The 27,511-nt window shown below is 53.1% G+C and overlaps 14 protein-coding genes across 14 annotated transcripts; 6 read left to right on the top strand and 8 right to left on the bottom strand.

Annotated features, from left to right (window-relative positions):
- Window positions 1-921: 921 nt before the first annotated feature.
- Window positions 922-1,791, bottom strand: PSV08DRAFT_247891 (uncharacterized protein; the record flags this gene model as incomplete). Its single annotated transcript, XM_066092359.1, has 3 exons — window positions 922-1,025; window positions 1,146-1,424; window positions 1,467-1,791. The coding sequence occupies 3 exons, from the start codon at window positions 1,789-1,791 to the stop codon at window positions 922-924; spliced, it is 708 nt and encodes a 235-aa protein (XP_065948989.1).
- Window positions 1,792-2,775: 984 nt separating this feature from the next.
- On the top strand, window positions 2,776-4,999 carry PSV08DRAFT_181433 (carbohydrate-binding module family 21 protein; the record flags this gene model as incomplete). The annotated part of the gene is made up of 3 exons (XM_014223027.1): window positions 2,776-3,471; window positions 3,592-4,608; window positions 4,676-4,999. 3 exons carry the CDS (start codon window positions 2,776-2,778, stop codon window positions 4,997-4,999), a joined length of 2,037 nt encoding a protein of 678 aa, XP_014078502.1.
- A 1,098-nt stretch (window positions 5,000-6,097) lies between these two features.
- On the top strand, window positions 6,098-7,495 carry PSV08DRAFT_181657 (Emopamil-binding protein; the record flags this gene model as incomplete). The annotated part of the gene is made up of 3 exons (XM_014223028.1): window positions 6,098-6,698; window positions 6,885-6,954; window positions 7,357-7,495. 3 exons carry the CDS (start codon window positions 6,098-6,100, stop codon window positions 7,493-7,495), a joined length of 810 nt encoding a protein of 269 aa, XP_014078503.1.
- Window positions 7,496-9,207: 1,712 nt separating this feature from the next.
- Window positions 9,208-10,123, bottom strand: PSV08DRAFT_203581 (glycoside hydrolase; the record flags this gene model as incomplete). The annotated part of the gene is made up of 3 exons (XM_014223029.2): window positions 9,208-9,364; window positions 9,477-9,783; window positions 9,855-10,123. The coding sequence occupies 3 exons, from the start codon at window positions 10,121-10,123 to the stop codon at window positions 9,251-9,253; spliced, it is 690 nt and encodes a 229-aa protein (XP_014078504.1). The 3' UTR covers window positions 9,208-9,250.
- A 945-nt stretch (window positions 10,124-11,068) lies between these two features.
- Window positions 11,069-12,315, bottom strand: PSV08DRAFT_302813 (uncharacterized protein). Its single transcript, XM_014223030.2, has one exon. The coding sequence runs from the start codon at window positions 12,256-12,258 to the stop codon at window positions 11,206-11,208; it is 1,053 nt and encodes a 350-aa protein (XP_014078505.1). The 5' UTR covers window positions 12,259-12,315; the 3' UTR covers window positions 11,069-11,205.
- Window positions 12,316-12,457: 142 nt separating this feature from the next.
- On the top strand, window positions 12,458-13,732 carry PSV08DRAFT_44551 (coiled-coil domain-containing protein 55-domain containing protein). The gene has a single exon (XM_014223031.2). The coding sequence runs from the start codon at window positions 12,466-12,468 to the stop codon at window positions 13,711-13,713; it is 1,248 nt and encodes a 415-aa protein (XP_014078506.2). The 5' UTR covers window positions 12,458-12,465; the 3' UTR covers window positions 13,714-13,732.
- Window positions 13,733-13,864: 132 nt separating this feature from the next.
- PSV08DRAFT_44552 (uncharacterized protein) lies at window positions 13,865-15,086 on the bottom strand. Its single transcript, XM_014223032.2, has 2 exons — window positions 14,386-15,086; window positions 13,865-14,317 (listed from the first exon to the last, which is right to left on the bottom strand). The coding sequence occupies exons 1-2, from the start codon at window positions 14,765-14,767 to the stop codon at window positions 13,875-13,877; spliced, it is 825 nt and encodes a 274-aa protein (XP_014078507.1). The 5' UTR covers window positions 14,768-15,086; the 3' UTR covers window positions 13,865-13,874.
- Window positions 15,087-15,977: 891 nt separating this feature from the next.
- On the bottom strand, window positions 15,978-17,218 carry PSV08DRAFT_302832 (uncharacterized protein). Its single transcript, XM_014223033.1, has 3 exons — window positions 16,928-17,218; window positions 16,558-16,871; window positions 15,978-16,503 (listed from the first exon to the last, which is right to left on the bottom strand). The coding sequence occupies exons 1-3, from the start codon at window positions 17,145-17,147 to the stop codon at window positions 16,282-16,284; spliced, it is 756 nt and encodes a 251-aa protein (XP_014078508.1). The 5' UTR covers window positions 17,148-17,218; the 3' UTR covers window positions 15,978-16,281.
- Window positions 17,219-18,334: 1,116 nt separating this feature from the next.
- PSV08DRAFT_224317 (uncharacterized protein) lies at window positions 18,335-21,120 on the bottom strand. The gene has a single exon (XM_014223034.2). It carries the CDS (start codon window positions 21,039-21,041, stop codon window positions 18,510-18,512), a length of 2,532 nt encoding a protein of 843 aa, XP_014078509.1. The 5' UTR covers window positions 21,042-21,120; the 3' UTR covers window positions 18,335-18,509.
- A 189-nt stretch (window positions 21,121-21,309) lies between these two features.
- PSV08DRAFT_302861 (uncharacterized protein) lies at window positions 21,310-21,960 on the top strand. Its single transcript, XM_014223035.2, has 2 exons — window positions 21,310-21,380; window positions 21,434-21,960. The coding sequence occupies exons 1-2, from the start codon at window positions 21,318-21,320 to the stop codon at window positions 21,875-21,877; spliced, it is 507 nt and encodes a 168-aa protein (XP_014078510.1). The 5' UTR covers window positions 21,310-21,317; the 3' UTR covers window positions 21,878-21,960.
- Window positions 21,961-22,259: 299 nt separating this feature from the next.
- PSV08DRAFT_44562 (class I glutamine amidotransferase-like protein) lies at window positions 22,260-23,286 on the bottom strand. Its single transcript, XM_014223036.2, has one exon. The coding sequence runs from the start codon at window positions 23,198-23,200 to the stop codon at window positions 22,343-22,345; it is 858 nt and encodes a 285-aa protein (XP_014078511.1). The 5' UTR covers window positions 23,201-23,286; the 3' UTR covers window positions 22,260-22,342.
- Window positions 23,287-23,596: 310 nt separating this feature from the next.
- Window positions 23,597-24,967, top strand: PSV08DRAFT_224324 (uncharacterized protein). Its single transcript, XM_014223037.2, has 2 exons — window positions 23,597-23,789; window positions 23,843-24,967. The coding sequence occupies exons 1-2, from the start codon at window positions 23,685-23,687 to the stop codon at window positions 24,863-24,865; spliced, it is 1,128 nt and encodes a 375-aa protein (XP_014078512.1). The 5' UTR covers window positions 23,597-23,684; the 3' UTR covers window positions 24,866-24,967.
- Window positions 24,968-25,188: 221 nt separating this feature from the next.
- PSV08DRAFT_391371 (uncharacterized protein) lies at window positions 25,189-25,833 on the top strand (the record flags this gene model as incomplete). Its single annotated transcript, XM_014223038.2, has 2 exons — window positions 25,189-25,367; window positions 25,462-25,833. The coding sequence occupies 2 exons, from the start codon at window positions 25,189-25,191 to the stop codon at window positions 25,775-25,777; spliced, it is 495 nt and encodes a 164-aa protein (XP_014078513.1). The 3' UTR covers window positions 25,778-25,833.
- On the bottom strand, window positions 25,775-27,089 carry PSV08DRAFT_362700 (uncharacterized protein). Its single transcript, XM_066093032.1, has 2 exons — window positions 26,571-27,089; window positions 25,775-26,508 (listed from the first exon to the last, which is right to left on the bottom strand). Exons 1-2 carry the CDS (start codon window positions 27,070-27,072, stop codon window positions 25,835-25,837), a joined length of 1,176 nt encoding a protein of 391 aa, XP_065948990.1. The 5' UTR covers window positions 27,073-27,089; the 3' UTR covers window positions 25,775-25,834.
- Between the last annotated feature and the right edge of the window lie 422 nt (window positions 27,090-27,511).

Genomic DNA, 27,511 nt, shown 5'->3' on the forward strand with positions numbered 1-27,511 from the left:
CGGTGCATGGAAGCGTCTTCGAAAACAAAGCAAGTTTTTGACCTGGCCAGTGGAAGCGTCGGCCTCCGAGCGAGCCGCACGTTGTCGTAGAGCATCCGTGGGCAGCTTCCACGGAGACGCGTGCCTAGGCGCGCGTAATAATCAAGGAACCGTGGGACGAGGGATGCGGGCAATAGCAACGAGCGAGGGCTGGCCGAGGGCTATGGCAGGACATCGGCTCGGCCACTTTGGGCGCCAGGGCAGTGCCTTTGCAGGCCATGCGTCTTGTAGACTCACGCTACATACATACTACATACATACTACTACATACATACGTAGCAGGAGCAACATGCACGGCGGTGGCCAGGCTAGAGGGCAAAATGCGGGGAAGCCGTGAAGGGCTTGTGTGTCGGTGCCGGACACAGCCAATGGCACGAGGCTGGCAACATGCTGGCTCTGCGACCAAGGCTTCGAGCAGGTGGATAAGCTGCCGTAGGGAGACGCACTGCGAGATCCCCGCAAGCAGGACGCCGACAAGAGGCTGCTCTCTCTTTGCCCTATGACATGGCGGGCTGGCGAGAAGGGGCAGGGCAGAGGCAAGGTTGCGGGATGGGCCCATGGAGCGCCAGACGGCCAGGGCGGGCGGGCAGTGTAATGATAGCAACAGCAGAGCAGAGCAGAGCACGCGCTGGCCAGGACGCAGACGAGACGAGATATCAGGCGCAGGGGTTGGGAGAACTGCGGCTGGGATGGCATGCCAGCCCGTCGCTTGCTGGGGCGGGCGCTGATTGGCCGTGGGCCGACCGCCTTTTTTTGCAGGCGGCAAGCGGCACCGGCGATCCTCACGCTGCCTGCCTGCTGCGTGTCGCGGAGGGAGGGGGAAGGGATATTTTTTCACGCGAGCGCGGGCGAGGTGCGAGGGCGGCTCCCATGCCCGTCCGATCATCCAGGCACCGCCACGGCTCCACTGCTACGTGTCGGACAACAACCGTGGACGTGTTCAGCGTCGTCTTCGTGGTCGCGGTCAGTTGGCGAGCGATGCAGCGCTGCACACACAAGCGCCGTTCGAGGGCATGGGAAAAAACGGCGCAGCAGAAAAAACAATGACATCACGTCTGGACGGCACTGGCACCGGGCTCGCTTGAGAACGGGGGGCGTGCACGCACGCAACGAGGGACGCAGACGCTCGACTCGCTTGTTGCTTCTGAGACGAGCACCGTCCACCGTCCACCGTCCCCCAACGGCTGAGTGGCAGATTGCGAACGGTCGCTGTTTGACCACAGCCTGACCACAGTCACTGCCCAGCCAGGCCTCGCCGCCCCCACGACTCTCCGGCCCTGCTGTCGGGCTGCTGATAGCGGCCGGGCCTCGACGCGCCTCCGTCAACACGCCGGCCAGCAGCCTCCGTCTGGATGGAGTAAGTCGCAAGCCATGTCTGTCCGCATCTACATAGTATGTATCGAGTGTGTGTGTGTGTACGCATGTACGTGTGTGCTGGACCAGAGCCACGCCCGCCCATGGCCGTCGCAGTAATTTATCATCTGTACGGGACCACAAACAGCCAACCCAACACGGCCGGCCTGCCTGCACCGTTTCCAAGTGTGGCCGTGCCAGCGAGGCCAGCTCGCCCTTCGCTTGACGTCGGGAGATAAACAAGATAGCATTTGGTACTAGAGCCGGCGCTGGCGGCCTCTTGGGGTGGGTTGGCTGCACCGCTGGCCGCTCGCCCATGGCCGCTGGGTGGTGGTGCGAGCAGCAAGCAGCAGCAGGAGCAGCAAGCAGCCAACCGCCCGATACATTCTTGTACCTCATCGTACCTCGTGTTTCGCCCTCCGCCGTCGGCTTCACTGCCCTCGCACTAGCAGCCTCCCCCCCCCCTCCCGCCGTAGTCGTCGTCGTCGTCTTCTCGCAGCAGTAGTCAGAACCGGACGCTGCCGCTTGGCTGCGTGCGAAAATCCTTGGTGCTGGCCCCCCCGGCTTGTTGAGCGGCGCGCTAAATCTTGCTCCCTTGTCCCTGTCCACACCCCCCCTGCTCCATGACCGCCGGGCTAGAATCGCTTCTCACCACCCGAATCCAACGACTCCCCAATAGTCGCCGCCCTGCACGTTCTTCTGCGCTACCGCCCTCAACACTCTTCCCCATCCCTCCTCCTCTTCAACACTTGCTGGGTCCATTGCCGCCGCAGACCCTTTAATACCACGACTGCACACCATCGACTGCTTCTTGGTTTGACACTCGACCCTGCGGCCTCCTCCCTCCAACCGTCGTCTCACCCCACGGTACCTGCCCTCCCCAGGCCCATATCACGCCGTGGTCCGCCTGCCTGCCTGCACCGGAGCATCCCGTCCATCACGACGCCGCATCCCGTTGCTTCATCAACAGCTTCACTTTGCGTCTGGCGTCTCGCCTTGAGCAGACCGCCTGCTTCCGCTATCCCCGACGTCATCGCAGCTTTCACTAGCTGTGACATTCTTCGTCGCGACCCTTCCTGCCCGTGTCTCCCCCCACGAACCAGCTTTCCGACCACTTCCTCGACCTACTTTTGTAAGTCCCGACCCCCACCAAAAAAACAATCACTCGGTGTCATCATCGTCATCATCGTCGTCGTCGTTACTCAGCCGTCCCACGGCTTTGTGCCTGCTAAACTTTCCTTGTTTGTCGGGGTCCGTTCACTCGCTTACCCTCACATTTCCAGACTTTTCGCTACAGTAATTCTTTTAATGCTCTCTACGCTTTGATTGCCCTCTCCATCTACTCGTTCGACCTGCTTCCCAGCATCCCACGAAGCCGACCGAATGCCTTACACACCTCCCTCACAGCGGTCGCCGGCAACCTCCAAGACTAGCAGTCCCACACTAAGCCGGAATCACTCCTATGTCGATCAGCCACCCCACTCGCCGGTGACGACCCGTCGCCCGTCACTGCCTCGCTCCGTCTCGTCAACCTCGTACCTCGCAAAGTCACGGCGGTCGTCGACATCGGTCACAATAGAGAACACTGTTGCAAACGGGCTGTCTCCCAACACCACCACTGACACCAAGTCCGATGCCACCCAGCATGGCCCATCCACAAACGGTAGCCTACGCCCGTCTCCTCCTCCTGTAAACGATCTTCTGATTCCGCCAGGTGCGATTACCACGCCTCCTGATTCCTCGGATGATGAAGAACGTGGACGCCGCGTAGGGGACCTACGTGAACTGCAACAGGCCCTCCAAGGCATCGACCAGAAGCGACAGTCATCTCCTTCCACCGAGGTCACCGAGAGGGTCAACGACTCCAAGCCCCAACCACCCGTCACCCTGGCACGCTCTCTCTCGGCCGAAGCACGCAAGATTGCACACTCGCGCTCCTCGAGCGAGATCATGCTCTCTCAGCACATGATGCACCCCATCAACACAGAAACCATTATCAGCTCGTCTGATGGCAGTGATGCCGAGGACGATGAGCTCCGGATAAAACCTCTGCTACTACGCAAGAAGTCTGGTGAGCTTGTCAAGCCAGCTCTCCGTCCTCCTTCCAGGCGTCGCCCATCCAGCATGCCTGGCACCCCCACCTACTCCAAGGCGGTGCACTTCAACGAGGAGATTGAGCAGGTACGCCACTTCCTCCAGGTCGACCGACCCATTGCTGTCAGTGCAGGCTCGTCACCCGTCGAGACCTATGACAGTGAGAGCGAGTACCCGTTCTCGGACAACTCGCGGTCCAAGGCACCTGAGTGGGACATCAAGCTTGCAAACTTCCCCTCGTCGAATAGCTACGAGCGACAGACTGCCCCTGTCCGGGTTGAGCGCATCTTCCTTGCTTCTGATCACCAGACTCTGGTTGGCAACATTGCCGTTGCCAACTTGTCCTTCCACAAGCTCGTCGTGGCTCGCTTCACGCTCGACTACTGGAAGACTACATCAGAAGTAGTTGCTGAGTTCAACCACGACGTCCGCAAGAAGCAAAAGGAAGACGGCTACGACCGCTTCAACTTCAACATCAAGTTGGCTGACCAAGCCAACCTCGAGTCCAAGACTCTGTTGCTGTGCGTTCGTTACCAGGTCAATGGCCAAGAGTACTGGGACAACAACAATGCCATGAACTACCAGGTTGACTTCATCAAGAAGGCTAAGCAACGGGGACACAAGCGCCCCACTGCTAGCCTGGGTGCTGTCCCCCGTAGCAGGCACTCACCTCTTGCTCCCCGCCCACGCTCGATGCCCGCTGCTTCGTTTGACGACGATTTTGGCCACGAGTTCGAGACCAAATTCCAGTTTGGTAGCGGACGTGCCATCATCGGCGAATCACCTAGCTCGGTCATCAAGCTGAAGCCCAAGAGCAAGCGTACCGTTCCCCAGAACCAGGCTCCACCTTCGCAGGTCAGCCAGGCTTTCGCCTCTCGCTATGACTTTGGTGCATCTCTCACTGCTGCTCTGTCCAACGCTCAAACCGCACTTGGTGACCGCAGTGGACTGAAGTTGGACAAGGACAAGATGAACAAAGGCTACTTTGATCGTTCAATTCCTACAGCTCAGTCTCACGCTACCAGTGCTCCTATTCCCGGCGCCCGTCCTGACTCACTGACTTTGGAGAAGCCCGATCTTCAGTCTGCAGAGTACAACGAGTTGATCCAAAAATTCTGCTTTGTACGTTCCCAACCTCCATCTCAGCACCCTGATCGATTGGCCTAGACGGAGACTGACTCGCATCCAGTTTGGCACCCCGACTGGGAAAACCTCTCCAAATGTCACCACGCCTGCTGTCAAGCCTACGCAAGGTGACGGAGCTCTTGACTACATGCACAACAGCTCTGGAAGCAACCAGTCGTCTGTTACCAGCAGTCCTGCGTCCCCTGCCATGCCCCTCATGACAGATGGTGCCAGTGACTCTGTCTCATTCTTACCTCGTTCAGCTTCTCCCGGTCCTGTCACCGGCTATGCACCTGAAGACCGTTACGCCTCCTCGTATGAGTATGGCTACACGATGCCAGGTGGCGCCTTTACCGAACGCAGCCACACACCCCAGGCTTGTGTCTAAAAACAAAAACAAAAACAAAAACTCACCATCCTACCTAAATCACGGATGCTTTTTTTTTTCGTTTAACGAATCTCCTTGGACACGAAGTACGCTTACGGCCAGAATGATTGGCCGAGTGGAGCGGACGTTCCTGGTCCTCCAGGTGCAGAGCGCTCACGAATCTTCTTCATCACGGTACGAAACGTTGTAGTGGGCCAGCCATTGCCTTTTTTGCGCCGTCCTCCTCAGGACGTCGCCCTTGTAGCATCATTCGGCCGGCCTGTTTGCTGCATTTCCACATTGGTCTTTCCTGCATCTCATTCTTCTTTTCATGGGCGCAAACTGGGTTTCATCATGGTGTTCCTTGGGCACGTTTATTCTTGGGTCATTTTCTTTTCCTCTCCCCGACTGTCGAGCGGACTGCGATGCTCCATGAGCGATTCCACTCTGGTCCCCCGGCGTTTGTTGACGGTCGTTTCTGATGTGCGGTTCGCAAAAGCTTGGTTTTGATTTGCATTTGAAGCGTGTTTTCTCTCTGTTATCCCCAGAATTCGTCGATTCGGATGCTCGTATATAGGCACTAGGACAGACAAAGTGCGAGTTGGTTGTTGTAAGAAGTATCAAATTGCGTTGGTTGAGATTGTGTTTTCGGTTGGCCGTGTTCCGATTGTGTGTGTGTGTGTGTGTGTGGTGTGTGTGTGTGGTGGTTTCGAGGATTGTCGCTCAGCTCTGAGAGGAAAGCGGGACACTCGGCCCTATATAGCTGTTAGCAAATGCAAAAGACATGGCATAAAAACTTACCCGAATCTCACGATGCCCCCCACTTTGCATGTACCCCGTGAGCATTACTACGGCCGAACATAAGGCCATTGGGCTTGGATCGTGGGCCTGCCAGGCCATGTGACTGTTCGCTAGACGTTCTGCCTCGGAGGTAATGCCCGTCAGGCGCTGACCGCCTGCCGTTTTCTGGCCAACTAGCCCTCTATGCGATTTCACGATTGGGCACTGAGTCGTCCTCCCAACTTCATCTCGCCCAAGCGCAAACATTTCACAGCACTCTTCGGCCCATTCCTGCCCGAGCCACCATCGTGACCTTGCCTCTGCCGTTTATGTGTCACAATGTCCTTCTTTGGTAGCAAGAAGGCTCCGCCTCCGCCTCCCCCGCCACCTATCCCTCGCTCCGGCCCGGAAATCGACGCAACAACTGTCGTGTCGCTCTTAGCAGTCCTGGCTCTTCTCGGCGGCGCTTATGCAGCATCCGTCAAAGTCCTGCCCAAGGCCACGACCACCAAGACGCGCGTTCTGTTCATCTGGCACCTATTCGACGCTCTGATCCACTTTGTCTTTGAAGGCTCCTTCCTCTGGAACTGTTTCTTTGTCACGTATTCGCTCCCGACTTCCTTCTCGTCCGCATCGCGCCATCATCCACAAATCACCTTCTTCACCCCGCCGGATGTGTATTGGCTCGGTCGGGAGGATTTGCTCTACGGCGCAAACTATGGAACCGGTCCCTTCAGTCGACTGTGGCAGGAGTATGCAAAGGCGGACAAGCGATGGGGTGGTACCGATCTGACCGTGGTCACGCTCGAGATTCTGACGGTTTTCGTGGCTGGCCCGTTAGCGTGTTGGATTTGCTATCTGCTCTCCAAGGATGAAAAGAAAGGCGTGCTGAAAAAGTATTTCTGGATGATAGTTCTAGCCACGGCAGAGATATATGGAGGTAAGTGCACAACAAACATCAATCCGTTTTTTTTTCTTGTTACGGTGGACATGTAACATGTGAAACTCGCCGCTGTCATCACTATTGGTGAGGCGACATGTGGGCCCGGCCCGAGCAATTGTTGAGGCGAGATGACACTGCGTTGTTGCGAGTATGAGGCTGACACGTGGTTCACCGCTCCACTAGGCTGGATGACATTCGCACCTGAGTGGCTGACGGGAAGTCCCAATCTCGATACCAGCAACTGGATGTACCTGTAAGTGCATTTTCCCCTTTTTTCCCCCATGCCCTGTTCCTGGCCAACATCGCTTTCTTGCATGTCTGCGTTTCGATGGGTAAACGGCCCACGCCAAGTCCCGGCTGGATAGCCGGCAGGCCCCAATGCTGTTGGACATGTCCCTTGCGTCGACGCCAAACAGCAACGTCTTGTCCAGAACTTCTGACATCCAAACGTGATGTGTTGGCCCTGCATAATCACTGGATGCTGGCCGACTGGCCCACAATAACCCTCCGATCCCTCGATACACAGGACGACACAAGTCGACGCAACGTACCACAGTCTCCATCTTGAGCTCAATATGTCGCTTTTAGATATCAACAGTTTCACTCTTGGATAGTTCGTTGGCTCCGAGGACTCCAAAACTGACAAGTAACTCAGTTGGCTCTATCTCACATTCTTCAACGGTCTTTGGGTCGTCTTTCCTCTCTGGATTCTCTATGAAGCCTATCAGACTATCAGCTCCGCCATGTCGCGTGCTGAGGTGGTCGATTTGGTGAATTATCTGAAGAAGGACTAGGTGGTCTTCTACGTAGACATTGGTGGTGTTGCCAAGAAAGGGTACACATGTAGTGGTGCTTCCTCGGGAAGATTATCTACCAGAGAAGCCTACATGAATGCTTTCCTCGGCAAGATTATCTTACCAGAGCGCATACTTCATGAGTGTATGGTCATGACTCGGCCTCCACGAAGGAAGACAAGGTATGCGTTGGTATTCTAGAACATCTCAGAGCATTCGTTGTTCATCTCCCGCACGTACCCACATGTTGCAGCACAGATAGCACGGCCTGGTAGCAAACTAGTTGTCAACTGGTAACAAGGATTCTCTACATTGTTTATTATCCACATCGTCTCACGAGATAAAAGACGTGTCCAAACTTAACAAGTCTTTGTTATACTCACATCTGACTTGGCTCCCGCGGGCGAGTCTCAACACTTGCCTCTTCACATTAAGCGCCCCAGTCCTTCCGCGGAGCAAGGGCAAAAAAAAGACAGCTGTACCAGCACGCGGTGACTAATCTCGAGGGTCGTCAGCCTTGATCCCCCGAACGCACCTTTTCTACTCGGCCATTCCTGCACTACGTCTTAGCATATTTCAGCTCTCACCCCCCTTCCATCTGCAACACTGTACCTTTGGTGAACGGATTTGCACAAGCGGATGTAGCGCTGTAGGGTAATATGCGAGAAGTGTAGCAAGAGACGAGTGAGAATCATGGGGGTGTGATTTCTTGAATAAAAAAAGGAACTTTGATGGCCATCTCGGTTCCTGATTTCTGATTTCTGATTTCAGAGAGATCCAGGTTGTGTGAGTCTAGGTATGGGTATGTACGTAAAATAGACCAGCTTGTTATTTTCCACGTAGACAGTCTGGACGCAAGCTCTGCTTGTTCAAAGAATGCATTGACTGGGAATAAAGGCTACCGCGCTTGCCTTTCCAAGGTCATCCAGTTTGTCCCTACAACACAAAAAAAAAACGTCGATCTTCGTGCTGACCTCGAAACACTGCGGCTCAAGAAAGAAGGTGGTTGGTCATGGGGGAGTTGAAAAAAAAACAACATCTAAAAACCACATCATCCATCATCTCCTTTTGTTCTACCAACCTTCCCCCTTCCAACGACGTAGACACAGCACAACCTCACTATGCCCAACGTCCCATGAAAGTATACCATTGAGTAATAACCCCCCTTACGCTACATCCTACCCCACCCCCCTTCAGATTGATTGCTTTCAACACAACTTCTCTCAACATCTTTCTTTCCCCCCCCCCATCCCACATCCCGCCTTTGTGCCCTGCATATGTTTCAAAACAAGAAGGGTTTGCACATGAAACACCGTGTCAGCGGGAGTAGCCCGGGGGGAGGGGTAGCCTCATCATGTCAGCTTACTTTTTCCACGGCCTCATAATCCGTCAAGTAAAGTAAAAAAAAAAAAGCACAGATCGCCCACATGGCAACGTCAAAACATGTCACGGCAAAAAAAAAAATTGGATGATTGGGGATTACGAGGGGCGCATACGTCGTAGACCAAAGAAAAATAAAACAGCATGGCAAGAACAATTCTCAATAGACTGAGATTTTTTTTTTCGGTTTCTTTGATTATGCACAAGGAGGTGGTGAAAAGAATACATGTATAAAAGAAATAAGGGGGGGATACCAGTCCCGTCCCGAAATTGCCCTTTGGGAAGCCTCCCTCTCTCTCTGTCTTTCTCTCTCCACTGTCCAACTCCCCACGTTCTAAAACGTCCACAACAGGGGCGGCGGCGTCTAGGGGATAACTACTGAACGGTAATGGTAGCCGAACCGGAGCTCTGGTAACCTTCGGTAGCAAGGATCTGGTAGTTGTGCTGACCAAGCGTAAGACCGTACTTGGCCCAAGCATCAAAATGGGCCTGTTGGACAAAAAGGTTTCCCTGTTAGTCTCGCTTTGTCCCTCAACACGTTGTTGTTGTTATTGGGGTTGGGTTGAGAGTGCATTTGAGATGGAGGAGGGAGGGACGTTACCTGGACGGTGACGGTGCCGCCGACGCGCTTTTGACGGCGGACGGACCAGAATTGCTGGAAGGTGGCGGTGCCGTCGATGGAGGGCTGGTTGTAGCGTGTGGTTTGCAGGATGTCGTATGTGCCATTGTCGACTGTGATGGAGCCCTTGATCTGAGCAGCAGATGAAGGGTTGTAGGAGCCGTAGGCTTCAACAATGTAGTATTCAACAAGTGGGTTGCGGGTCCAGCCGTACACGGAAATGTACGAGTTGACGTTTTGGGCGTTCCAGGTCCCGCTGTACGTGAATGGCTGGGTGGTTCCCGGGTTTCTTTGGGGGTGGCTGTTAGTATCGTGGTAAAAAAAAAAGGTCGCCATATGGATATGCTGCAGTCTACGTACCGTCCCTTGCCAGCTACGAAGTTGTTCACATTGTTCCACTGTACGCTGTACTGGCCACCAGGGCCGTTGTTGTAAGTGACTTGTCCTTGGCCATCAGTCCAGAAGGAGTAGAAGTAGCCATTGTCGATACCAGTTCCAGGTTGAGTGGAGCGAGTGCTCAGACTGTTTGCCTCGTGGCGGGCCTTTGCATCGAGAACGAGGCCGAGAGGCGAGGCGATGACCGCAGAGGCGCTGCTAAGGGCAAGCAAGAAAGAAGAGAAGGCAACCATGGTGTCGATTCAAGTAGAAGTTGTGGAAATGCTCGATGGCCTTCTTTGTTCTGAGCAACGCGTTCCTTTATATGTGCACTGATGGCGATTATACCAGGATGCTTGTTGCTAGCAACTTCCGAGCGCAAGTGGCAATGTGATGCAACAGACAAGGCCTTACAAATTACCATACTATGTCGGTGTTGAGATGATTGTTTATTGAACGGCGTATAGCCACCGCTGCAATATGGGGCATAGGGGCGGCATCGCGCAAACGGCCGCAGAATGTTTTAGCCGCACTTCAGAGTACCAGAACCCACCGGCTATTCTGAGTCCAAAGGCGTAACTGGGTTCGCCTTTGGTGTTCGCGATGGCGAAGTTCCCAGATTTGAAACTTACTATTCCAGGGATTCAAGTAATAGTCGATGCTGACCCTCCATGTTATAGGCCCGACAAACGCCGATGCAGCATGGTCAATCATAGATCATAGCGGTATAACCAGAAAAGTACCGGCCCGCTGTACCCGAATCCTATTTTCTTGTTGCTGTTTTGGATATGTTTTATCACTACAAGTCTTGGTCCTTTGCATCGTGGTAAGGTACAAGCTTTCACTGACTGATCAAGCTCACCCAAGAGTCAAGCTAAGAATTGCCGTGTATTGGCACACCAATCTATTCGTATTCGTACATTATTAGCTTGTGCCTCATATCAATTTCGGGGCATAGGACGCCAGCACATGATCAGAAGTGGATTGATCAAGGAGGGGTTGAAAGCAGTTACGCCTGGCGAACAAGCATTTAGCCGGTCTCTAGACCACCGCTCGGGGACTTTTCGAGGCATGATCGGCACACTCGTGTGTTCCACCATGTGGCAAGCCACGTGGTACGGTCATAGATACATTGCGCCAAGGACTTTGGAGATCCGAGGACTTGCGATGACAACCGGTGGTGACGTGTTGCCAAGAAGGGGAAGTGGTGGGTTTGCATTTGTAGATTAAAGCACCCCTATGTCATAGCCGGCGCTTCTTTGATTGGGTTTTTTAAGGACATAGTTTCGTGAAAAACCTTGTCGGGCCGTGTCCGTTGTGCATTTTTCGAACCGCATCAACGTCGGTTGCTCCACAACTGGTCAATGATTTGGAAGACAGCGGTGACTAGTTTCATAGTATCCGCATCAATATGTTCTCTGAACCGTTGTTGCATCTTGTCAGGATGCCAGCGAACTCGTTCGGCCTTTAGCAGTGCAACAGAATCCTCTCGCCACGACTTGGAAGCCCGCAAGAAACGCTCGATTTCATCTTTGGACACATGCTTTGCCTGTCCCGACACTACAGGCCATGGAATAAGATCGCGTGTCTGGGTGGCTGCTCCGTCGTTGGGGTGTTGAGCGTTCTTTAGACTATCCCACTTGGCCGTATAACTATCCCAAGCAGCATCTGCTTCTTTGGCCTTTTTGCGCTCTTCACCCCGACGCAGACTCTCCTCCATACGACGTCGTATATCCTCTCTTTCTACCTCCTCGCGTTCGAGTTCCTCGTCAAGTTGGCTGCGCTGTGCCTTTCGCTTCTGGCGTGCCCGCTCTTTCGCTTCACGTTCCTCGAGGATGTGTTGGTGACTCTTTTCCCACATTTTGGTGCGCACATAGTCGGCGTACTCTTCCTCGGTCATGCGCTCCAGCTTTCCGTCTGCGCCTCGTTTTACATCGGGATAGATGTGGACAGGCTGGCCGTACACACCTTCCCAATACGCAGCGCCCTCGTCGTCGGCAAGGGCGTCGAAAAGAGACTCGCGAAATGCATCTTCGGGTGCTATTCCTGGAGATGCTGCGCCTGATTCTCCCAGATTGTCGAACAAAGATTCGCGATGCCGGTGGTCGGGGTCATAGTATGTGCCGTCTCGGGTGGACGTGGGATGACGGTCATCATGAGTGCGATGCTTGTGCTTGTGTTTACGTCTTGAATGTCGGTGGTGCCGTCGCGCATCCTCATCTTGATTTGCTTTGTGTCTTTTGCGACTGTGCTTGTCGGCATCTTCGTGATTGTCCTCGTTATCGCGGCGCCTGGAGCGACGTGTGGAGCCAGACTTGAAGTGAAATGGTGAAGCCTTGGCTTTGGCGTAGAGGCCGTCCTCAGTCGCACCGCTAGCCTGCTCCTCCATGATGAGGACTGTGATGTCTGAATACGCAGCCTTGCATGAGCATTAAAAGGAAAATGCACAGGTTGCCTGCGACTGTAACCATGGAACAAAGTTGGATGCGGAGGAGGTGCGGAGGTGCTGATGATCTCACTGGTGCGCGAAGGCCTTGGCATGCGACGTCCAACTCGCGTTCGCGACTTGGCCTATCATCTAGCAACAACACACATCATGTCATTCAAGTTTGGGCTAAATGTAAAAGCCAAGGGTAATAACCCGCTCGCAAAAGTCGGAGCGAAACCAGGACTTGCAAAGAAGAAGAAGCCGCTATTTGGTGACGATGAAGACGACGATGTAAAAGGCAAAGCAAAGGCAGCAGACGGTGTCCAAGAGATAGGAGAGCTCAGTTTTGAAGATACACTCGCATCTGCTTCCTCAGAGCCTTCGAAATCCGCCCCAGCAAAATCAAAAAAGGGCCAGCCGCCAGCTCCTCCGAGCAAGAAACCCAAGCCGAAAGAAGATGACCCTACCAATGTTGCATACTCCGCCAGCGCCGCCGAAGCCGAGAAACGGGCGCAAGAAGCGCTAGAAGTCGATGCCACCATCTACGACTACGATGCTGCCTACGATGCCATACATGCGCAAGATGCTGCAAAAGCAGCAGCCGACCGTGAAGACGCTGCCCAGCGAAAACCCAAGTACATGGACGCGCTCTTTGAATCGGCCGAGCAGCGGAAGAAGGACCAATTGCGCGCGCGAGACAAGCTCTTGCAACGCGAGCGAGAGGCTGAAGGCGACGAATACGCCGACAAGGAGAAGTTTGTAACTGGAGCATACAAAGCGCAGCAAGAAGAGACGCGCAAAGCCGAGGAAGAGGAGAAGAAGCGATTAGAGGAAGAAGAAGGCATGAAGAAGAAGTTTGGTATGCAGGGTTTCCACAAGCAAATGCTTGCTGAGCGGGAACGACGACATCAGGAAGCCATGGAGGCCGCCGCACGCGCCCTCAAAGAAGGCGTCAAGCTACCAGTTGAGGAAAGCGAAAAGGAAAAGACCGACGCCGAAATAGCAGAGGAGTTACGCAAGCAAGGAAAGAAGGTGGTACTCAACGACGATGGCCAAGTAGCCGATCATCGCCAACTACTCTCTGCCGGTCTCAACGTCATTGCAAAGCCCAAGCCCACTTCTACTGCTTCTGCCTCTTCCTCTGCTACCGCAGCTGCAACCAAGTACACCCCTCCCTCACATGGCATTCACAAGGGAGGTCGCAATGCGCAAAGAGAGCGCCAGACTGCCATGGTTGTTGAGCAAATTGAGGCTGCAAACAAGAGAAAGGCAGAAGAGGAGGCAGAGGAGCAGGCGAAGATTGAGCGAGCGAGGAAGAGCCAGAAGACAGATCAGGATATTAGTAGTGCAAAGGAGAGGTACCTGCAGAGAAAGAGGGAGGCAGCAGCAGCAAAGGCGGCTGCTGGTGGGAAGTAAAATAGAGTAATGATACCCCTTTTCTAATAATGTGAGATTTAGAGCCATGACTCGACTCTGCAATGTTCATTTGAGTGGATTCGTGGATTGGGAGCATGGTAACTGTGCCTTTGTCTTTTTACTCCACCAGGTCACATACTATTCTCACTTGAGCTGCTCCTCTACTTCTGCTTCTCTTCCTCACCATCATCCTTGTCGTCATCCCCAATATCCCTCAAATAAACAACCATCCCATTCAGGGCATTCCCATGCTTCTCAAACTCGCACAACTTGACCACCTGCCTAGCCGCCAACCACTTCTTCCCCACCTCATTGCACTCACTGAGCCTCTCCTTCTTCTCCTCGCTCTGTGCATACATGCTGTAATCATCCAGAATTTCATTGCCGATATACAGCACGGGATCCCTATCAGCCAGAAACGTGGGGAGCAGCAAGAACCAATCCACAAACGGCGAATAGACAAACGACTTTGTCGTGATTTTCGCTTCGAGACCAGATTCCAGACTAGTGATGGATAGGAGAGAGAGAAACTCGGTGTCGAGAGGTGTAAAAGCTGGGTCTTGAGCATAGCAACGAATCTCGGTCTTGTTGTTGCGTTTTTGGACTGGAGGATAAAGTGTTAGATGTGAGTGTAGCCAAAAGACCGGAGTAAAGTCAACAAGTAGAACTTACGCCGTCCAACAACGTGATCAAATAGCACAAGCTGCCACAGACTCCTCCATCGATGCGCCCAATCTCTACTAAAACTGCCAATGCCTATGCACACTGCTTCTTCAACCCCCCACTCTCTTCCCTCGATAACACCATCAACCTGAGCCGCAAGCGCCGTATCTTCCCACCGCTCCCGCAGCGTCTTGAAATCACCCAGCAACTTCTCAGCTGTTAGATCCTTGACAATCAGCGTAGGCAGAGCTGTGGCGCCCTGGCTCTTTTCGCTGAGCGAGACCTTGGATAGCCCATGCGTGATAACCGTCCACCCATCCTCGCTTTGGATCTGTTTGCGTTTTACTCTGCCACTGCCGCTGCCGCCATTTGCTTTGTTTCTTCCAACCATCTTCCACCTCCTCCTTTTTCTCCTCGTTCCCTATCCCTTGTCCTCTTTACCCTTCACCAAAAGGCAAAATACAACCTACCAAACCCGTAAGCGGCCCCACTTTCGAATCCCAAACAAAAAGGCTGCATATTTTCTCTCGTCACTAACTTCTTTTTTGTGTGTGTGTATCTGCCTCGCAGGTCTTTTCCCAAAGGGATCCGATGGGCCAAACACCAAAATCCAGAATACCAATGCCCCAGCTCCGTGTTCAATTCACCGAAAATCGATCCCACAATCACAAAAGCAGAGAGGTAAGAAAGTGGGGGCAGATACGTATTTTTTTTTTACCCAACGCCAGCAAATCAAAAACACTCGCCAAGTACCCGGGTTTTCGTACAAACGTATGTGTGTATACGTTGGCTGGCGGTTGGCAGTGCAAAAGCGGTGAGCGAGCCCTTTCCCAGATTCCGCCGTCGTGGTCGTGATGGTCGTTGTCAGCGGCGCGTACAAGAGCGATATGAGAGGGTGCGGGCAATCGGGGTTAAAAGAAAAAGTGGGGAACAAAAACAAGAAAGAGATGTTGTAGTACGTAGATCAGTTTGTCGGAACGAGGATTCCGATCGCGAGGGTAACGTAGGTACCTGGGTCAAGAGGGGGGGGGGGGGGCGGGGACGATGGATGCGCATACAGATCGCAAAGGAAGGGGTTGGCGATTGTGTGGACAGTTACATTGATGAGGACTGAATTAATGACTACTACGTGGAAAGTGTGTTTGAAATATGCTAGTTTTCGTACCCTTATCATTATCGCAACAAACTCAATTTCTTAATTACCCTTACAAAACAGCAAATATCCCGTTTGAAATGGTAGGTTCTTGTTAGCGATTTCCTGGAAATAAGCTCATAATAGTGTTTCCACTTCTTACTCGATTGCTGGTTGCTGGCAAGCGGCAAGTGGAGACCAAAAAAACCGTGCCTCCCCCGTGCATAGATGAACCCTTTCTTTGGCCTTTCCAACGTCAAGCCACCCCGCTGCCATCCGGCAAGCCCGCTGCCGCCGCCGCCGCCGCATCCGCCGCCTCTCAGGCCTCCCGTTGACATCTTTGTTATTACAGAAACACAGAAAAAAAAGTCATCTTTTAGTGTTGATGAGAAAGCTGTGGAAAAAATAAGTAAGCTGGCGGCTTTGTTGGCTGGAGTGGAGTTCAATGCGAGTAAGCATCATCAACATCATCATCATCAAGTCCTCAATGTGACTTGGTAAAAATAGAATGATTGTGTAAGAATTTATGATTAGCATTTCATCAGCAAAGCCACAGCGGGCTGCAGCGCTTCATGTGCGGTTTGGAAAGAAAGAAAGGGCGGTTCAAGCTGTTCTTCAGCCTTGCATGGCTCTCAACTGAAAAGCCCCCCCCCCCTGATTGCGTATGTTCCAACTGGGACTCTGTCGCTTCAACAAAAAACCGGATATCTTGTCCACCCAACGCCATGCCCGTGATATAAAAAAACAAAAACAAAAAACAGCAAGTTGACTTCTTAAACGACCCATGTTAACCAGGATGCTGTCGCAAGCATTGCTGGTACTAGTATTGATGCATAACCGTTTACGACAATGGCGTGTGGAGCTCGCGATGATGTTGTTGCGTATAGAACTTGGAAGCCAATTCTCTGGTCTGGTTCGGTTGTGTTTATGCAGTTTGTTGCGTTGACCTCTGGTATTTCTGGGTCTCCTGGTTCAGCAAATGTGATGTCGGCGCACTGTTGATGTTGTTAACCACGTGTGTAAAGATTTGCAGTATGGATTAGACTTACGTTGTAGAGGGCAGCGCCGTGCTGCGCCAGCTCAATGACCTGGATGGTGGCATTGTCTCCGACTTTAGGCGTGTAGTTGGCGGGTAATGGTACTTGGGGCAAGCAAAACTGGCCTCCGTATTCCTGGTTCGTGGGTCCGGTAATCTGGAAAACGGGCAGCATGGTATGTGAATAGTTCAGAGGCTCGTTGCCGTATCCCATGTTGATGTAGATTTGAGCGAGGGCATGGCCAGGGAACCATCCTGGTTGAACAGAAACGGCGCCACCCAGGAGGGGCCACTTTGTTCGGTTACGCGAGGTTGGCATTCCTCCGCCTGTTGAGGCTGTTAGCTATGGGTTGGGACAGAGGGAAGATTTCAAAGTGACATACAAGGGTACATCCACTGCATGCCATATGGAAACCCATACGAGTCGGTGTCTTTGTCGTAGTTCATTCCAAGCGACCCATTTGGGATAGTCGGGTCCGTGGGAGACAGGGTGCCGTTTGTGTGGATGTTGTTTCCTCTCCATGGCGGGTAGACCAGAACCGTGTGCGCAGCGGCAAGGGACCAGGTAGCGGCGACAAAGACAAGCTGGGTGAAACGAAACATGGCGGCGGTATGGTGGTGGTGGTGGTGGTGGTGGGGAGGGAGGCAGTCGCAAGGCAAAGATAGTTTTGTCTAGCTATGCGGTGGGGGGGCGCAGTCGGATAGTATGTAGTCGACTCAGCCAGGCAGGGCGCGGTGGCGGGGGCCGTTCAGGACTTAAGAGATACAGGCCTTGGGCGCAACCGTCTTGCGGGAGCCACCATGGCTGGCGAAAAGAGCGAGGGGAGCAGCCATTGCAGGTCAGCACTGGAAGCATTGAGTAGGCAGCGAATAGGCATGGCGGCAGCATATTGGCTTGACCAGGGCGGGCGACCACTAAGCTGCGCGGCTGCAGGTCTGGTCGGGCGGGAGGGGACTTGGAGGTGGATAGCGTGGGTGAAAGACATAGCGGTGGCGGCCGTGATTGGCCAGACTGGTGTGATGGCTTTGCAGGCTATGCCATGGCCGGCCAGGGCACTTCTAAGCGCCCAACTGCTCCACCTCTGCATTGCACAAATGCCCATCAAGAACCCTCCCGTCGGCCATACCAGCGTCGTCTCCCGTGCCAGCCCGTCGGCCACAGTGTGACCGCGGCGTGATTCATGACCTGGAACCGCCGCACCCTCTGCTCGAGCCGAGCGTTACGACGGTGGCGATGGGAGCAGCGCATCAATCTATGTACGTGTATGCGGACACAGTCAGCTCCGCGCTGATGATACAACATCTACGCCGCAATATATACACGCCGGCACGCCAAGCTCCCCGTCTGGATGCATGCACATGCGCATGCTCCCATCCTCATACCGTAGCACCCACCCACGCTGCATGGCTACCGCAGGCTGACAGGCGAAGCATCACGTTTCGACTCTTGTGATTGGGCCAATGTTTCTTCGCCCCTTGGCCTTGGCCGTTCCACTCTGGCCATCGTACCGGGACTGCCAGAGCTGATCGTTCTGGACCCGCAGCCTCTTCTCCATTCGCTGCTAGCACCTGACAGGACCGTGAGTACAAGCGTTACTCCCTTGCACCATGTCAAGAACCATTAACCAAGTGCCATGGTCTTGGATATCATGGTTCGACACCCATCTGCCAAGTGTGGTAGGGCTGGTAGCGGGGCATATGTGCGCATGTATGTAGTATGTACTTGGGTAGTAGGCGTTGCAAAAAAGAGGACCCTCACGCGAACGAGGCTCATGGAAGGAGGGCACGACTACGCTCTATGACAAACAATGAGTATTTCCCCACAACACGTGACTTGGTCCCCATTGCTACAAAACACCATGCTTGGACAAAGAGCACATCCCGTCTATCCCACCGCTATCCAACCAGTCTGTTTCCAACAAGCCCATTCCACCCCTGCTCCGTCTACACAGCTGCTTCATCCGCCTAGCTCCCAGCCTCCACTGGCACATTCACCCCCAACCTCCTCAGCCTGTCCGTAGCAGCTTCAACCAGCACATTGTTCCGCTGTATCAGCTCCTGCACCTGCTCATTTTCCGCCTTCCTCGAGTAGCTCGCTATCTTTACACCATTGCTCCTTGCTCCCTCATTCTCTCCCCGTTTCGCCGACTTGGTTGCCTCTTCAATTTGTTTCGCTTGTTCTTGGTGCACTTGCTTAATCCTCTCCAGACGCTGCCATGCCGGCCGCTCGCTGCCGTCAACATCGTCGGTTAGCGTCTTACTCGAAGGATCCACAGCGCTTTCCATTGTCTGTAACTCTTCGATCCAACTGCTTTCCTTCTCGCTCAACTGACTAGAACCAATATTGACCATCTTCCGTCGAAGTGCCTCGTAGCGTGCGTTGATCTGCTCCTGTCGCGCCTTAACCCTCTCCATTCGGTCGTCAATCTTGAGACTTTCGTAATTTGATCCGTCCACTGAGCTGGCTTGACCGTTGTACGTCACATCCTCAATGTTTGCTGCAATTTCCGATGTCCTGTAAATCTGGTCTCGGAACTCCTCCTGCAATCGAGTCGCCCTGTTGAACAAGTCCGAGACTGCGTGCTGCAACTTTGAAGTCTGCGCCGAAAGTGCTCGGTGAACATCCATAAGCAGCGAGAGATTCGCAGGAGACAGCCTGATCTCATCCTGAAGAGTTCCTCGGTGTCGTGCGGGAATGTGGATAGATTTGAACAGGTCAAATGAATCATAAAGCTCCTTTGGTGGTTGCCATGCCTCGCGGACTTCTTTGTGGGGGCCAGCAATTGCCATGTACTCGGCAAGCTCTTCCTGAGTAGGTAGTCCGTCTTCTGGCGCATCAAGAAGTGCGGCCTGGGGCTCGCCATTGACACTGGTAAGAAGGAGGTAACCAACGTTTCCATCCTCGATGACGACTGCTGCTGTGACTTCTTGGTCTGCCACATTGCCAGTAGTGCGCCGTTGCAGGCACTGGTCCACGGAAGTGCTTGCCGACTCCAGCACTCGCTTTAGACGGAAGGCCGAGCCCTGTGTTTGTGATTGGGATAACTCGACCTCGACCTTTCGGATCCAAGGCTCCAATGAAATGTAGAAGACGCCGGTCGCATGCGAAACGAAGAATGAAAAGTCGGTATGTACATCAGGCGTGATGCTCTGGTTGAACGATGATACTTCATCTTTGACCAAAGCAATCGTTTCCACTATAAGCAGCTCGTGCTCGTGTCTTTCTGCCACATCAATCTCATCTTCTGGTGATGGTAGCCAGCGTCCAACGATGCCCTGCAAATCCAAGCACACATGAACCATGCTCGTGTCAGTGAGTAGACATACTACAGCCGTTGGCAAACCTTCGGCTGCTGTCTCTTCGTCTTCGCTCTCCGACAGAGTCTTGAGTGAGAAGACAATCATGTCGCTAAGCTCAAAATCGTCCACCTCAGGTGCCATGATGAACGGACCCTGTAGAAGTGGTACTGCAGGAGCGCTTGTCGGACGAGCAAAGACCTTGACTGTATCCCCTTGTTGTCGCTCTTCTATGAAAGGCTCCTCGTATAGAATGTCTGACAGCCACGAAACTTGCTTTTCCGCCGTCTTCAGCTCGTCTTTGGGTACTGTCTCGTCTTCAGATGTCTCCGTGTAGTTGATGTTGATGGATGAGGTGAGGGTCTCCAGAAATGTGTAGCTGCCGGGCGACTCGACCAATTGCCACTTGCTCGGTAGTAGCGGGCAGAGCGCATACACATCACCAGATACAGTGGCGATCCAAAGCGTCATTGGCGCCCACCCATGGACACCCTCTTGCTCTGGGAAGTCGCCAAAGCATGCAGATGCAACTTCCAGCTCGACAGAGTCGGGGGAGAAGCCTTTGGAAGCTCCAAACTTGGATGCGCTCAGGTCGTCCTGATCACTTGTCGCATTTGCAAGTTTAGGTAGATCAATTGATAGCGCAGGTTCACTGAATGTAGACCTATCCGCGCGATTGATCTCCCAAAGCCGCACCACGCCCGCCTTTGTGATTGTAACCAAGCAGCGCCCATGATATCCCAGAGGGTGCCATAGCACTGTCGCGACTGAGGACTCTTCGAGAACGTGTACGGTTGGCCCCAGCTGGAAAGTCTTTGGCTTCAAAGGGCCCTCTTCACCGCCTTCGAGCAACGACGGGTCGGGGAGATGGATAACATGGACGGTATGCGATGTCGAGACTGCAAGGTAATCTTCCTCGGGAGAGATGGTAAGACGCGTAATAGGTAGTGGTATCGAGACTCTGAGGGTTCGGTATGCGGGCTGCGCCTCTTCTTTCAAGTTGACCAGGTCTGCCCAACGGATCTCATTTCCAACCGCAACAAATATCTCTGAACCCCTTGTCGCAATCGTCCTTTGCGATCCTGGCTCCGCTCTTCTCGCTACGACTCCTTTACCGTCCGTGTGTTTCGGCGCAAACAGGTGATAGCCTGGATTCGGGCGGCTGAGCCAGTCTGGGGTATAGCCAAGAATTTTAGGCATGGCGAAGACTATCCCGGTAAGGCCGAAAGGTTTGGATATCCACCGGTGATAGTGGTGTGAATTTGATTGTTTGGAGGTTGGAGAATCTATGAGCAAACAAAAGTTCCAGCTTTGAGAGAGCGTGCCAAGGCCGACGCGTCTGGGGCAGCTGCAAGCTAGCTCTCAACCTTGGATCTCGAGAATCACTCCAACACCAAACTTTGTAATAGCGCTTGAAAGGCCTGAATACGGTCGCATCTAGAACACATTCCTTCACGTGTGGAACAAACCGCCATCATGCCTGCGCTTCGAAGTACAATCGATCGCCTCGACAAACCAAGCTCATATGCGACAGCAAAGGTACTTATAAACCTTGCGCTCCAACCCATATCGCATGTACTAACAGATCTCAGAAACGCAGACGCGACCGTAACACACGCGACGAAGACCGCGCCCGCTCGCCCTCGCCTGAAGACAAACTCAAAGATGCAACCACGCTCTACGTAGGCAATCTCTCCTTCTACACCACCGAAGAGCAGATCCACGAGCTCTTCTCAAAATGCGGCGAGATCAAGCGACTAGTAATGGGCCTCGATCGTTTTCAAAAGACGCCCTGCGGATTCTGCTTTGTCGAGTACTACACACATCAGGATGCGCTCGACTGCATGAAGTACATTGGTGGCACCAAGTTGGATGAGCGCGTCATCAGGACAGATCTGGACGAGGGTTTTACCGAGGGACGGCAGTATGGCCGTGGAAAGAGTGGTGGACAGGTGCGCGATGAGTACCGAGCCGAGTACGACCCTGGACGTGGTGGCTACGGAAGGGCGGTGGACGAATACCATGAGGCGCAGTAGAGCAGTGTTGAGGATTCGGAGATTGCGCAGCAGCATGTTATTGGCGACGGGAAGCAATCCGGAGACGCGAGCGCGACATGGAGGGCTTCTAATAGCGACCACGGCAGAAATGATGAGTAAAAGAGGTCTCGGCTCAGTCTTGAGATGCTACAGCGCAAAGGACATACGATTCAATTCCCTGAGCCTCGGAACGAAGATAACGAGCAGGATCGTCAGTCCCAGGAAAGCATTTACACATTCCACTTTGACGGAGTTTGACGCATGCCACTGTAGGAACTGGCCATCCATCATTCGACATCAGTGATTAGTTTTGTATTTCTAGACATGCATATGAGAGGAAAGGAACCAAATATCAGATACCGTTTGAAATTTACTGCCGTCTTCAAAACGCCTGCCGCTCGGGCGAAGTCTAGTAATGCGGTCTACAAATACAAGTCTTGAGTACTCTTTCATAAGATGCGTAGCTCACTTTGTCCGGTCCGCCAGTTCGAACTGCTCTCTTCTTTCTACCGCCTTGAGGACTTCGCCCAACCACCACACATGTATGCGCGAGTCCTCTGTCAGCTCTGGGTGGAAACTACATCCAAAGACATTGCCCTGCCGAACAGCGATTATGTCCTCTGCACCCACATGATTGTGCTCCTGGTTATCTTGTAGTGGCTTCGCATTCGTGGATAATGTGGCCATGATCTCGACTTCGCGATCCAATTCCTTCCTTGCCAGATCATCGACGGGTGTCTTACTTGGTGCAACAACAGTATCCTCCCTCTCACTCTCACTCTTCTGGATGCCAACCGCTTTGGAGGTGGGCAACACCTTTTCGACTACAGGCGCGCGTATAAAGACACAGCGATATGGATCGCTCTTGCCAGTGCTGCTTGTGGCGTCCAGGAACGGCAAGTTGAGATTGGCTTGGAAACTTTCTTGTTGCCTTCCAAAATGATTTCTGTTCACTCTCACATCCAGACCTCCAATCAATTCTTGCCCACCCTTCTTTGTCCGGTTCGCGCTTTCTGCAAGCAATATGAGACCGGCGCATGTGCCCCACGTCGGCTTGCGCTGGACCTTGACAAAGTCGCGCAGGGGCTCAAGGAGGTTGCTTCGTGCGGCTACGAGGGACATGGTTGTGCTCTCGCCACCAGGAATGATGAGACCATCGCATTGCTCGAGTTGCTCCGGAGTGCGCACTTGGATGAACTGAAATGGTGGCGCGGAGGCGATATTCGAAGCCGCGGAGCGCAAGAGTTGGATGTGTTCGCTGAAAGCGCCTTGCAGGGCAAGCACGCCAACCGTAACTTTCTGTTCGCTATTCGTAACCGTCATGTTGAATCTTTGAGACACCTATCAACTCCGTAACTAGAGAAAACAAAGGGAAAAAAAATGTCTACGAGATTACGGCATGGAACGACATGGGAGTCACACCAGACGGAAAGTGACGGGAAATGTGACAAAACCTTTATCGATAAACCCCAAGTGTTCCCCACTAAAAGCCGCAGTCTAGGCATGTCACCCATCTCATCTCAGCCCTAGCCGAATCGCTTCTCCGATCATCACTCTGGATCATCGACCTCGACTCTCGGGAACCCCGCTGATGCCGTGAAGGAACAGTCATGATATAGAAACTCCGAACATGACGCAGTAGTGAATCTCAAAGCCATTGCGTCGGGCGCCGAAAAGCTCATATAAGCCGAAGTGCCCGCCAAGTGGGGGGTCTGCAGCTCGGAATTGTCCCGTCCATCCAGACTACTATATCGCTTGCTCTACTATTTGTCTAGTCACCGCCCAGTGTTGCTTCATCTGAAGCACAATGGTCGACCAAGACGACAGCGGAGCAGCAGGGAGCAGTTTCACTTGCTGGCTCCTAGACACTCGGTCAATATGGCCCGGTACCAAGATTACGGACTCCGAAGCTGTTGGTCTACATCTCCCCGGCTTCCTTTGGCGCAGCATTAATTGTTATCCTAGGCCCGAGAAGCACTTTCACTAGTCAGCCTTGAGGAGCGCGAGAACATTACGAGGAAGTACCACATAGCTGATGCTCGCATGAGCCTTGGCTCGGCACTGCTCAAGCGTCTGTTCGTCCACAAGATGCTGGGGATCCCATGGAGAGACATCTGCTTTGGTCGGAAACGAGATCCTAAGCATGGAAAGCCCATTGCGCTGTTGCCGCCGCCACAGCATGGCCCAGCACCTCTTGAGTTCAACATCTCACACCAAGCAGGCCTTGTGGCCTTGGTTGGGTGCAAGACAGACGAGCTAGATGCAGAAGTAGGCGTAGACATTGTTTGTGTCAACGAAAGAGACGAATACCGCGTCATTGACAAGGAAGGATTCGATGGCTGGATAGATATGTACGCCGAAATCTACAGCCAAGAGGAATTGTTTGATCTAAAGTACAACGTCGATCCTTTTCCTCTCCTCGACGGCACAGTGGTTACGCAGGAGATAATCGGTCGCCACGATCGATGTTGTGCACGGCACAAGCAACTCAGCATCACGCTCCCGAGTGGAGAGAAGCGGGTATTTGATTCAGAACTGCTGATTGATGCAAAGTTGCGCCGCTTCTACACGTTTTGGTGCTACAAGGAAGCTTACATCAAGCTAGACGGCGAAGCTCTCCTTGCACAGTGGATCCCCCGACTGGAGTTCAAGAACGTGCGTGCGCCCCGGGCTGGGACTCCAGCACGCTGTAGCACGCATGGAGCATGGGGCGAACGCATCAGCGACGCAGAGGTTTGGTTTACGATGAAGGCTGATGGCAAGGGACCTGCAGGGGTAAAGGGTATGAAGAAGGACGAGAGTAAGAGGTTGGACGATACGCGGGTGGAGATTCAGGCTTTTGATGAAAAGTTCATGATCGGGGTTGCGGCAAAGGAGAGAACAGATGCTGTGGTTGATGGAAATAGGCGGAAGTTGCCAGAGGTGCTTACGCAGTTCCAGGCATTGCATCTGGAAGAGGATATTATGAGTGTTGCACGGGTTGCATGATTCGATAGACTTGGTGATGGGGAATAGATGTTGCTGCCTAGTCGATACACGTGTTCACGAATGAATCTAGCAATTTCAGGGGAAGCAAGACGTTGCATTTTTCAGTTGCATAGCGAAAGTCAAGGATGGTGATGCTGGTAATTCAGAAAAGTTGGCGTCATATTGACAACGCTAGACTCATGGCTACGTCAATCCTTATGTTGACAAATCCATGACGACCTCGCAACATTCAAACACAACAACTCTTCTCTTTTCCCTTGAGACCCAATCCAACCAAAACGTCTTACGCTTACCAAGCGAATTGAATTGGATAATAAAACAAAATGCCGTCAAACAGCATCAACTACCCCCTCCTCGCCATCCCAGCCTACTATGTCTTCTCCCTGATACCCCACGGCTACGCAGGCAGCCTGCTCTCATCGAACGGCTACAAAGTCAACAATGCGAATCCCAAAGCCTCCTTGTCTCCCGACGCTGTTAAAGGGAAAGTGCCGGATGCAGTGTACGTCCTTACTTTTCCCCTTCAACTCCAAATGCTTCATGTCCATTTTACATATGAGCGTGAGAAAAGAAGCTAACATGAGATAAAAAACCAGCTTCCAAAAATACCAACGCGCTGAAAATGCTCAATCAAACAACATGGAGCAACTACCACTTTTCGCCGCTGCTGTGCTCGCGAGTATCCTTGCTGAGCGCACGACAGCTGTGGGGTTGGGACGAGAAGTAGCGTCTGGTGATGCAACGGGCCTGACGACGTTTGTGGCGGCGTGGTTTGCGGTTAGGACAGCGTACGTGGTGTCGTATGTGCAGATTGCGGATCATGCGACGAGTTTTGTGAGGAGCAGCTTTTGGGCAGTGGGAAGTGGGTTGGCAGGGTATCAAATTTATAAGGCAGCGGCATTGTTAGGATAAGAGGGGTTTACTTGAATTCATGTACAAAACAATTGTGTAGAGTGGGGCGGGAATTGTTCAAGATGGAGTACCAATGCTCTCGTCTGTGTATGTTGATGCTCGCTCTTGTATGGCGGTCCATAAGGACTTCTCTACCGTGTCGCTGTTAAAGAATCTTGCTGCGTCCTCGTGCCACCAAGACACTTTGATCGATGGCGGGATGTATTTGATGAAGCGCGTCTTCATCTCATCCACGTACTTGCGTTGGATAGACTCCTGATCATGTCCCGCCCACATGTTAGAACGAGGCGCGGTACCGAACGTGATGGTGAGTCGCTCAAGGCCTGTAAATGTATCAAATATGTACTTTAGGGCAAATGGAGGCGATCTAGTCTCTGTACGAAGACTTTCCTGGACCGAGAAATCATTTAAGCGTACGGAAAGCTGCTTGATCAGAGGAAAGATGTTAGGATCCATGCTCTCTATCAACTGGCGGAGAGACATGGTGTTGTCTTCGTATAAGGATGTGTTTTCCAGTTGGAAAACGGTTGCAATCAGGAAATTCACATTTTCATAGTAATGTTTCCGCACTTCACTGTGCAATTGCTTGTTGACGCGCATGAGAGCAAGGCGCCGGCCATTGCTTTTGCGACACCAGGGCGGGAGAATACCGCGAGGGTGCTCGGGCAGAACGTACGAGTACACTTGCAGGCGGAGCTCAGCGGGAAGTCGCAAAAAGGGAAAAGGTGCGACTGTGCCATGTCAGTACAGGCACTTGACTGCTCTCTCTCTCTCTACGGAACTCTTAGCTTGCCTTGAGCTTCGAGCCTGGCGACGACACCGGCAAGATTAGTTCCGCATAGGCGATCAATGTCTGGCAGTATAGGACGAAAGTCGGAGAAAGTAGGGTCTGCGCCCTTTCTGAAGTCTGAGGTGCGGCTTATATTTACATAGGGCCGGCCGTGGAACATGGCCTTAATGGCTTCGGCCAAGACTTTGGGGATGAGATCTGGTCGCGAGACGGTCTTCACCATGAGAAAAAACTCCTCTGAGCCGTCGACGTAGACGGCAACATGAGGAGACTGCATGCTCACTGCATCATCGATGCTGGTGAAATCCAACCCCCTGCTGTGGCCGGTACATGTGCCAGCTAGGGCCTTGTCCAGGGCCTGGAGTTTGGGCTTCAGGTCCACCGCATCGGCGAGAGAGAAGCGGTGGTCCTGTCGCCCTGCGGCGGCCATGCGGTGGTACTGACGAGGGATCGAGGACGACCGCCGTGGGGGCACATATAGGTCAGCCAGCGTATAGATTGCCATGGCGATGGGTTGAGGGTGCAGTCACAATGGCGATGCTTTTCGGAGATGACCAAGGATGCAGATGGACTCATGGGTGCCCCGCGTGTTGGGAAGCGACAGGGGGCCGCAATGAGTGATGTAACAGGCGGGTCGCGGGCTTATGTCGCGGCAGGCACATGCAAGACATGCTTCACCTCAATGCACACGCACACGCACATGCCATGACCTGACCTCTCTCCATTACTTACTCGTTTCTATTCTTCGTTTTTTATTTCGTTTGTGCTCTTCTCACCGCCATTAACTCGCATCCACGCTGCATCACGCTGCATCCACGCATTGCTCTTCGCGTGCTTTGTCGCCCACCCCGCCTGAAGCCCATCTTTCCCCAAGCTGCACCACGCCGCGCCCAGTCCTGGCTCAGCAAACTCCGTTCCACAGGTGGGAGCAGTCCGCCAGTTGA

This window comes from Bipolaris maydis (genome assembly GCF_028858645.1).
Source record: "Bipolaris maydis strain C4 unplaced genomic scaffold PSV08scaffold_8, whole genome shotgun sequence".
NCBI classification, from domain to species: Eukaryota; Fungi; Ascomycota; class Dothideomycetes; order Pleosporales; family Pleosporaceae; genus Bipolaris; species Bipolaris maydis.